The sequence below is a fragment of the Sciurus carolinensis genome, chromosome 16 (assembly GCF_902686445.1).
Source record: "Sciurus carolinensis chromosome 16, mSciCar1.2, whole genome shotgun sequence".
NCBI classification, from domain to species: Eukaryota; Metazoa; Chordata; class Mammalia; order Rodentia; family Sciuridae; genus Sciurus; species Sciurus carolinensis.
In genome coordinates, this window is record NC_062228.1 from 18,380,211 (window position 1) to 18,390,112 (window position 9,902).

General features: G+C 54.9%; 1 protein-coding gene across 2 annotated transcripts; it reads right to left on the bottom strand.

Moving 5' to 3' along the window:
- Positions 1–1,089: 1,089 nt before the first annotated feature.
- Positions 1,090–9,116, bottom strand: Ca7 (carbonic anhydrase 7). 2 transcript variants are annotated; one of them, XM_047529342.1, is made up of 8 exons: positions 8,485–8,601; positions 7,677–7,883; positions 6,285–6,482; positions 3,973–4,091; positions 3,096–3,191; positions 2,939–3,001; positions 2,263–2,418; positions 1,090–1,845 (listed from the first exon to the last, which is right to left on the bottom strand). In XM_047529342.1, exons 2-8 carry the CDS (start codon positions 7,693–7,695, stop codon positions 1,723–1,725), a joined length of 774 nt encoding a protein of 257 aa, XP_047385298.1. In that variant the 5' UTR covers positions 7,696–7,883; positions 8,485–8,601; the 3' UTR covers positions 1,090–1,722. The 2 variants fall into 2 exon arrangements, with proteins under 2 accessions (XP_047385298.1, XP_047385297.1); XM_047529341.1 differs by lacking the exons at positions 7,677–7,883; positions 8,485–8,601 and adding an exon at positions 9,000–9,116.
- Between the last annotated feature and the right edge of the window lie 786 nt (positions 9,117–9,902).

Genomic DNA, 9,902 nt, shown 5'->3' on the forward strand with positions numbered 1-9,902 from the left:
TGAATTCCAAACTAGAGGGTTCAGAAGTAACTTCTGGCCTGGGAGTAGCCTGGGTTTTAGTGACAATGACAGGAGCTACAGGCAAAACGAACAGTCAGCACGCCCCCACCAGCCCTCTCAGCCATGAAGCTAGCACTTCCTCCCAAGGGGATTGATTGGTCATGCCCCTGCCCATCTCCCCACAGTCACTCAGCTGTCCCCTTTCTTCCCTTTCACAGCCAAACTTGCACACCTGCTATCCTGGCTTCTCATTTCCCCTCACTCCTCTGTCCCCTCTCACTGCCTCTGTTTCATCTGGGTCAAGTGCTCACTGGGTCACTAAACCCCACTGTGAGCTTGCCTCCTGGAGCTGGCTAAGTAGAGGCTAGCAAGGTACAGAGGGTGCAAATTTAAGGCAGCTCTCACTAAAGGATTGTGCAAATGCAGGGTTGGGGCCTAGAGTTTTTGCCTCCTTAATTTTTTCTTCCAGGGTCCCATCAATGCTGTGTCCAACTGATCAGCTCCTCCCAGGGCTCCCAGGCCATGAGAAGGCTCCCCTTGTCCTGGATACCCTCTGAACTCTTCCCGCTCACACACAGCCAAATGCTGCCTTTTGGGCTGCCCCTCTAAAACTCACCTAGTTCCCTCCTCCCCTCCTCCACTACCCTGTCCTCTTACTCCTGGCCACTGGTCACCACTTCCTTCCTGCTGTCACACTCCACAGGGATCATCCCCATTTGCACACCTGGCCTTTCCCCTTCTCTACTAACGCTCATAGCTCCCCACTAGCCTAGGGAGAAAGGCCCAGGCCCTTCCCCAGGGCTCTAACCCCAACCACACTTAGTTCTCACCTCTGAGCTCATAGCTGCTCTTCCCTCTACCTCAAGCAGGTCGTTCTCCTCTCTCTGCCTTGGAATACTGGCTGGAATTTCATTTTCTCACACAATGAGGTAGACTCTCCCTTTCTTCTGTCCTACCCTTGGTATAACCTCCCTCTGCCCAGTACCGAGTCCCTCCCAAATGTGTTCGACTCACCCCCATTGGCTTCTTAAAGCCTAGAACAGTACTTGATATAGCGTAGGCACTCAATTGTGTTCGTTGCATGGATAAATGAGTTTATTAATTAATACATGATGGGTTATCACGTAGGTGGCTTTGATGGCTGGGTGGGGACAAGAGGAGATAGTGTATAAGCTATAGCCAGGGCCTGCCCGTGGCAGCAGATGGCTGGAAGGAGAAGGCCATGTCACCTCCAGCAGACTGGATGCTGATTAAATGGCCTGGCAGTGAGGTGTGTGCCTGGCAGAGGCCTGCAGTAGAGGTAATGCCGAGAGGGCAGCTCTGCCCACCTCTAATTATTGCTTGAGTCTTTCTGGCAGTGCCAGCTGCCTGACCCTGGGGAGCTCGGTCTTGTCCATCACAGTGTGAGCTCAGGGTGGGGCTGCTGCCACTGCCAGTGGGGAAGACGAGAGAAGGTTCCCAGGGGCCTTTGGGTCTTAGAGAGCAGAGGCAGCCCAGGCTTGGGTCCTGCTCAGCTCCTGTTCTTCTGGTCCCCAGGGCAGCAGAAGGGTGCCCTCAACTCCAGGGTCCCATCAAAAACACTCCAGAGTAGTCAAGGAGCAAGTCGGCTGAAAGGGGGTCCACAGTACCCCCAGGCAGGGAGCCTCAGATGGTTTGGTGTCTGCTGACATGGAAGCCCTTGGGAAGATGGTGCCCTTATGGCCAGCTGGGCAGGTGGGCAGCTCAGGCCCGGAAGGAGGCTTTGACCACGCGGCCCTTCAGGGGTTGTGGTGGCCGGAAGTTGTTCACCATGTGGATCCTCTCATCATCCTCCGAGGTGAAAAGTAGGCTCCGGAACTTCTCCATCTTGAGGAGGCAAAAAGGATAAAATGGGGGTGGTCCCAGACACAGCACCTGGCATATCCTCACCCCACCAGCTCAACCCTTCTTTCCTCCTATATTTGACTTGTCCCCACTGATCCTCACTCATTCTCCTCTTTGAGACCCCAGTCACAGATATTTACTCACTGAAGGGCCTCTGAACTCCACTTAGTTCTAGTCCCAGTCCTGTCCAGCTAAGGTGTATTAACAAATGCAGCAATTCAATTCCAACAGAGTAGGACCCAGGTATCACCCCTCCCAGTACACATCTAGGTCCTAAAGACTAACAATCAAGCTAACTCTCAACCAAGAATCCAAACTTTACTAGCAACATGGTGGGGGGCACCCTGCTTTGGCTGGGCCCTGAGTGCCCCCTTAGCCTGTGGCTCTGGGAGGACTCACCTGCCTCTCAGAGATGCTGATGGGCTCTCGGAGTACAATCCAGGTGACACTCTCACTGAGAGGGGGTGTGGTCAGGGAGCCTGGGTAGGTCCAGTAGTGCCGGCTGGTGGGCAGGAGGCACTTGGGGTTGAAGCAGCTGAACTGGGCCTTGGTGCCCTGGGTAGGGGGGGAACCCAGAAGTCAGCATAGACCTCCCACCAGGACCCACCCAGCAGCTTCCCCACCCACTTCTGTCAACAGGATTCAGGTTTCTTTGCTCACTGATGCAAATTGTGGGCAAATGTCTATGACCCCAGATGCCACCTCCCAGGCTAGGCTGGGCCTTCAGCACCCATTTTTTTCTATGTAAAAGTTGTGGCTTCTGGGGCTCCTGGTCACCATGTTCACTCCCTTGCCTTCAGAGTCCCTCAGGGGCAGTGTTTGTCAGACCACCATTCATGTGACCAGCATCTCATGAATTCTATACACAAATGGGTTGCATGCCAGGTACTAGTGGGGCAGTGGACCCTAGTGAAGAGGAGTCAGGAGATGGACCTGGAGGTATTGTCCCTTGCCCTTGGTCTCAGCCTGGGTTTGCTGCCAGAATAGAGGAGTGAATGGGCCCACTCGTGAACCATCCTCTTCCTCTCTGCCTACGGAGCTGCTCAGGATCAGGGACAGGGAACCCTGGTCTCACCTTAAACCGAACCATGTAGAGTGCATCCGTCAGACGATTCATGCTGGGGTGCTCATCCCCTGTCTGTCAGGGAGAAAGCGGTGTGAGCCTGCATTCCAGAGGTAGGGAAATACCAGGCCTCCCATGCTCTTCCTGGTCCCAGAGACCCACCACTCACCTCCAGGAAGACACCAACCACAGCCAGGCCATCGGGTGCTGAGGCTGCCTCTCCAAAGGTGCTATACTTCTTGGCATTCCAGTGAACTAGATGTAGCTGGAGAAGCAAGAACAGGACAGGCCAAACTAGGGCTTAGGGCCTTGGGGACAATGGAACTCTGAGCCAGGCCTTCCTTACTCCTACTGGACTTCCACCCCTCTGCAGGGAAGGCTGTCAAATTCCCCAGGCTTGGGATCCTGGGAGTCCAAGGGAGCCCCCAAGGAACCCAGTGAGCATCTACCCAGGTCTGGGCCCAACCCTTCCCCAAGCCCCAAGGGACCCAAGGAGGAATCTAACTCAGGTCCTGCCTTCCAGTGAAATAGCTAAGAAATGAATGATGGCCATCGATGGTGACATTTGGAGGTGGCCCCTGCAGCTGAGTTCAAAGAAGCAGCAGAGGGTTATCAGACAAAAGCCTGGGGGAAAGGCATTTTTGGCAAAAGGAATGGGAGTATGAGGAGCACAAGAGACCCAAGTGTGGATAAGTGCATGCGTTCATCACAGGCAGCCCGGTGGGGAAGAGGCAGGGGAAGGGCAGGCCAGGCCAGGCGAGTCTGTGCAGGGGCGTGAATGCCAGGTTCAGCTCCTGAAGGGTTTTCAGCAGGGTGTGGTGGGACTGGGCAGGCCCTTCAGAAAACCAATGCATAGACCAGGACAGCAGTGGGCGGAGCTCAGGAAGATACTGTGCTGGGGGCAGGTAGATGGCATCTCTCCCAAAGGCCCCCGTGTGTTCCCCTTATCCTCTCCAAAGCTCCACCAAGAAATGCTCAAGCCATTGACTATGGTGTCCCTTATCCCTTCCCCAGGCAGCAGAGGGATAGGTGGAGAGGGCCCTCACCTCGCTGGGGAACGACTTGCCGTCCACAGTGTGCTCTGAGCCTGCGTCATGCTTCTTTCCCCAGTGGAAGTGGAACTGCCTGAGGCGGTAGGGCCCTTCCAGGGGGCCCCCAGTCACCACTGTGGGTAGAAGTGGGGTTTGTGGCGATGGGCGTGGGAGGACCCACACTGCCTGGTAGTGGCGGTGTCAGGTCCAGGGCAGCAGCCCAGGAAGGGCGTGTGTGTTTCATGTGGAGAGTCCACTCGTCTGGCCAGGTTGGGGTGAGTCCCCACCGTCCATCAGAGCCTTTAATCTGGGTCAGGGCAGAAATCCTGCCAACCTGCAGCCTGGAGGATAACCCTCCACTGGGCTATCCTCCCCACTCCTGATTTCTTGTGGAAGCTAGGCCCCCATTGGCACTAATAGTAGACCTCCCCTTTCTGGATCTCTGACGTAGGCTGGCTTGCAAGGATTCATTTGTTTAGTCCTCATAATAGCCCATGAGGGGCAGAATCTATTCTTATCTCTATTTTATAAAGGAGGAAACTGAGGCACAGAGAGGGCAAGGCATTTGCCCACAGTTACACAGCAAGGCACTGAGCTATGGTATGACCCTGTATCTCTTAAATTCGGACCCAATTCCCTGACCACCTTGAGACCCCCCACCCCCAAACATGGCATTGCCTCAGAGGAGGGAGCCAGCTCCTGAGGGTCCCTACCCTCCTATTTGACAGGTTTTAGTGCCTCCAATGCCATCTCCAGCATAAATGGCCTCTTTGGAGGGTCCCACCTGTGCTGAGCTTGTGACTTTTCACCTTGATAGCCGATGAGCTGGGGCCATGCACAAGGCCTCCTGGGGACCGATAGAATTTCTAACTGAAAGGGATCTGGCAGTGGAGGGGGCCCCAGCCAGGCCTGAATGTGAGCCCCTAGATCAGGTGACGGCCCCAGGCTCAGAGTTCCCCTAAGGCCCCTCCATGATGAGTGACCAGGGCAGGTCCTTGTCCCCATGTGGGCCCCTTGAGAAGGACAGAACAGTCTAGAGGCCCCTTCTTGCTGCCCTCCCTGCCTTACTTGAGAAACAGGGCCTGTCCAGGGCAAAGGTGGAAAGTTGATAAAGGGAGTCTGGGGATGGTGGGCAGGAAGGCCACCCTATCCTCCAGGGTGGAAGGAACTGGGCCTGCAGGCTGGGTTTCCTGAGAGATGTGTGGGCGTTCACCTCTTTGAGTTTGCTTCACCTGGGACCCATAGGTATCTCTAACCTTCATTCTCTGACCTCTCTCCCTGCCCACCCTCCTTCCTCCCTCCTCAGTACTCTGTTGGCACCAAGCCATTTGACCTCCAGAGTGAACCATGGTGGGGTGGGGCTTTGTTTCCCCTTTCCCCTGGCTCACTGCCTCCTCAGGCCTGGGTATTCTGTCATCTAGACCCGCATGTCCTCTTCCTAAAGTTTTGAACAAGAGGTTTTTCTTTTCTTGGAGCTCAGTACAAGGAAATGCTTTGTCTCTCTCTCTCTCCTGAGGATCTGCTAGACTTCCTCTCTTCTGCAACAAAAACTATAGCTGCTCTCTTTCCCTTTATCCCTTGCCTATCAGTCATTCAGGATTAAGCAATTTAGATCACTCTCATGACAATATTGGCTTTCCTCCTCTTTTGTGCCTTTGAACTTCTTTTCTTTTTCTTTTGTACTGGTGATTGAACCCACAGGTGCTCTACTGAGTGACACTGAGTGACATCCCCAATTCTTTTTTTATTTTATTTTTTATTTTGAGACAGGGTTTAATCATGTTGCCCAGGCTGGCCTTGAACTTGTGATCCTCCTGCCTCAGCCTCCCACTGTGGCTCTTTTGTTTTTCTATGTGACAGTTAATTTCCCTTGAGTGCTTTCATTATGTGTGTGGGGTGGGTAAAGGGGAGGGGTCAAAGAACTGAACACTTCCTAACATCAGAAATTCTAGCAGCTTCCCTCCTTACCCCACTACCTCCCCCACAGGCCTGGTAATAGGACAAAATCCCTTCACTGAAGAGCACTCCTAAAGCCTCTGCCTAGGAATTTATCACGAAGGACCTACACTCTAATCCCAGGGCAAAGAGATCTAAGAAGGAGCTTCTATGGCTTCCTTGTGGCCCATGAGAGTTGAGACCATTATGTCATGGGTGAGTAGAAGAGAAAGACTTTGGGAACAAGATCAGCTTGTTCTGGCATTCCCTAGCTCATTGAGCCTTTGTTTGCCCATCTGAGAGGTGGATTCTTGAGAGAAACCAATGAACTAGTCTAATAGGGTTAGGACCCTAGCAGGGACAGGTGGCAAGTTTTGGCAGGGACCACTTACCTGTTCGATCATCACTGTCATTGAAGTCTACCTGGACAGAATGGCCATTGTTGGTGATGCTGAGGGATGTGCAGGTTTCATAGGAAAGCTCCAGTGGCTGCAGGCTGGGTGAGTACACAGCCTGGCTCGATATGATGTTGATGGGTGACTGGCGGTCTCCCTGAGCAATGGGATACAGCTTGTGCCAATTCAAGGGGCCTGCAGGCAGGGAGTGGGCAAGGACTCAGGATATCCAGGATCTCTGAGCTTCAGGCTGAAGGAAGCCCTGGGGTTCGATTCCCAGGCATCCCTTCAGTGAGACTTTGCTTTGAAGCAGCCTGGAGTTCTAATCCCATTCTGCTAATTTCCCCTCAGCCTCCATTTCCTTCTCTGGAAAATGGCTTCACTAAAACTTCCCTCCCACCATACTAGGAAGCCCAGAGAGGAAATGCATGGAAGGGAACATGGCGGGGCTACAGACAGAGTTGGTTCCAGGTAGTGAATCCCAAAACCCCTAGTCTCCAACACACAATCAGGGAGGCCCCCAAGCATCTGAAGTTTCTGGTCTGATCTTATCAGTATTTAACCTCTTCCTGAACCTTGAGTAACTTAGTGCAAACTTGGCGTTTGTGATACTAATAACAAAAACATCAACCTAGCTTTGGCTCGGTGACGTGTATTTACTCCTCACAACTGTCTTATGAAGTAGAAAGTTGCATGATGCCTATGTCACAGATGAGAGGACCTAGGGCCATGTGTGCATGTTCGCACACACACATGCTATAAACACATGGCATGTACCTGTACCATCTCCAGTTGACCTCCCCAAGCACGTGCCCAGAGGTCCACTGAGATCTTCACATGTGTACACACATGTGCACAGCGACCTGGGTCACCATGCCAGGCTCAGAACACGCATGTGCTCACACTCACAGCCCTACTGACTACATCTGACATACATCTATGCACCCTCACACACAAAACCTCCTGTTGGAAAACCAAGTTTGCACAAGGGGACCACAGCAAAACACATGCCCGTGCACACACACGCACACATACACACCTGCATGCACACCCACGGGCGCCCACCACCTGCCTCCCAGAGGCTCCATCTGCAGCCTAGAGGCTCAGCATCTCCCTGGGGAACATCCTGAGATACAGCCTATTTTTAGAGCTACTGCCGGCTGGTGCTTCTCCCCCTTTTTGGCTTCTTAAGTTTTCCTGAGAAAACAGCAGCAGGTGCCGACAGAGCTGTGTCCCCAATGGATGACTCAGAATCGCGGCCAGCCCTACTGGGTTATTTTTGAAGCCCTGAGAGTGCTGCCGCATGCCGGCACCTCTGTCCTCTGTCCTTTGCTTTCTCGTTGCCCCTAGACAGGACAATCCATGTGTAGTTGGGTGAGGGGCAGCTACCTGTGAGCAGCAGGCCCATGGAACAGGCCCTTCAGGATGCTGGATGCTCAGAGCTGGTGGGCAGGATTAGCAGGGAGGGCTGAAGTAGGGGACTCAAACTTGGTAGAAGCACCCAAGAGTTAACTGCTGGGGGAAGATGGTCTTCCATGTGTGCTGTCAATCTGCCCCTTCTTTGCCTTTTCGTCCATCTTTGCCGGTCTTGGTTGCCTTTTTTTGAATGTCTCTGTTCAGTTCCTGCATGTTCAGATCTGGGGTACCCCTTCCAAAACATGCTCCTTTGTCCTTCGGCGTTTCAGAGGGGACCAGAGACTCTGAAGCACCTCCCTGATTCCCTTTGATCCACTGCAACTTCGTGTTCCCAAAGATTGTGGTTCAGGACCCCCCCATCCCCCCTCACAATGACTCTCTCCCCAGGGAAATGGAGCTGAAGGAATGAATGAATGCCCCTTCCAACCCCCATCTGTCCTACCTGGGTTCCCCTACTGATAGTCTGGATCTTGGGGGTACATTGTTCATCCCCAGGGACATGGGAAAGCCCTTACTCCATACCTCCATCCCTGCTTGATAAGTAGACTAAAAGGGAATTGTCGGGTCCCAGACCCACACATAAGCCGTCTGGCTTATTTGCTGCGTCCTTCCTCCTTTCTGCATCCTATAGCAACTGAGGCAGGGTAGAAAATCTATTTCCCCGTTAGACCAGGAGGCTAGTATGGGCCACCGGCTCCCGCTTCACATCGACGTGCTCAGACACCCTGCTGGGTGTGGACACTCCGACACATGCCCCCAAGTGCCCCTTTCCCTCACTTACCGATGGCCACCGCAGCTCGGTCACTTCCACCGGGAAACTCTCCCGGGGACACGGCGCCCTTGCCCTCACGGAGCCGGGTTTCCCGGAGGTCCCCGCACACACGCCGTGCGCGCTCCCCGCACAGACACCCGCGCACAGCGCTCCGCCGCGACCGCCCCCCGCCGCTGCCCTGGGCCACCTCCACGCGCAGCGCACGCCTGGGACGAGTCAATGAGTGCCGGGGCCGAGTCCCAGCGAGCGCGGCAGTCAGGGGCTGCGCGGAGGTGGCGGCAGGACGCGTGCAACCATTGGGTCACTTGCTGGTGGCCGGGGCCCTCCCGGCGCAGCTCGGACTTTGCACAGCGCGCAGGGGAACCAGGGCTGGGGCTCGGTAAGGGAGCCAGGTTCTGGGGGCTGGACAGGAGAGGGGTCCCGGTCGGTCCGGGAGCATGGGGTTGCGCGCTCGGGAAACCCGGCTGGGCGCGCAGGTCTAGGGCGAGTGAGCTGGGTCAGGGCTGGCAGGGGTCTGCGCCTACCGTCGTCCTGGCCGTAGCCCCAGCCGTGGTGGCCGGTCATGCCGCTGCTGTCCCCGCAGCCGTGCACCTGCCGGCTAGGCTTGGTCCGCTTGCTCGGGCTGCGGCTCCAGCCCCGTTCGCTGCCGCGGAGCAGACTCTTAAAGCGGCGGCGGGCGGGAGGAGCAGTTCCCCGGGGGCCCGCCCCCCACCCCCCAGCAGGGCGAGAGAGGCCGGCCCTGCCCTGCCCCCGCCCGTCCGCAGGCCCTTTAAGTCCTCAATCGAGATGAGAGGTGTGTGTTGGGGGGTAAACCTGTCCTCCTACCCCCATTCACTCACCGACCTGAGAAGTCTCCCTCTTTTACCCAGCACGTGTACGGACTCTGGAACAGGAGAGACCACCCACGCTGAGGGCTGCAGGACGTCTCTACATTGCATCTCCTCCCTAGGCCTGTCCCTGAGCTGTAAATGCCACCAGTGAAGATCTGAACTCTAGGCCTTGAGTCTTATGGGGGTGAAAAGTCCCCTTCAAACTGCAAACTGCACTGACCATCAAGGGTCCAAATCTGGAGCCTTTCCTGTTTGTCGAATGCCTTGGCAGTTGCTAGGCCAAGCTCTGGGTCCTTCCTATGATACAGTTATGCTACACTGGTGGAGTGCTTACATTGGCTCTATTTAACAGAGCGGGAGACTGAGGTCAAGAGAGGTGAAGTGACTTGCCCAAGGTCGTCTGGCCAGGGAATGAGAGAGTCATTCCATTTGCCTCGCTTTGAATGTGGTGGGTTTTACCACATCTGCCATGGTGCTGGGAGCCAGTTAGAGTCCTGGAGCCTTGGGTTAGATGAGGATACAGGATGGTCAATTCACACCCAGGTGAAACCAGAGCACTAAAGTGGGAGTAGGGCAGAATGGCATTAGCCAATGGGC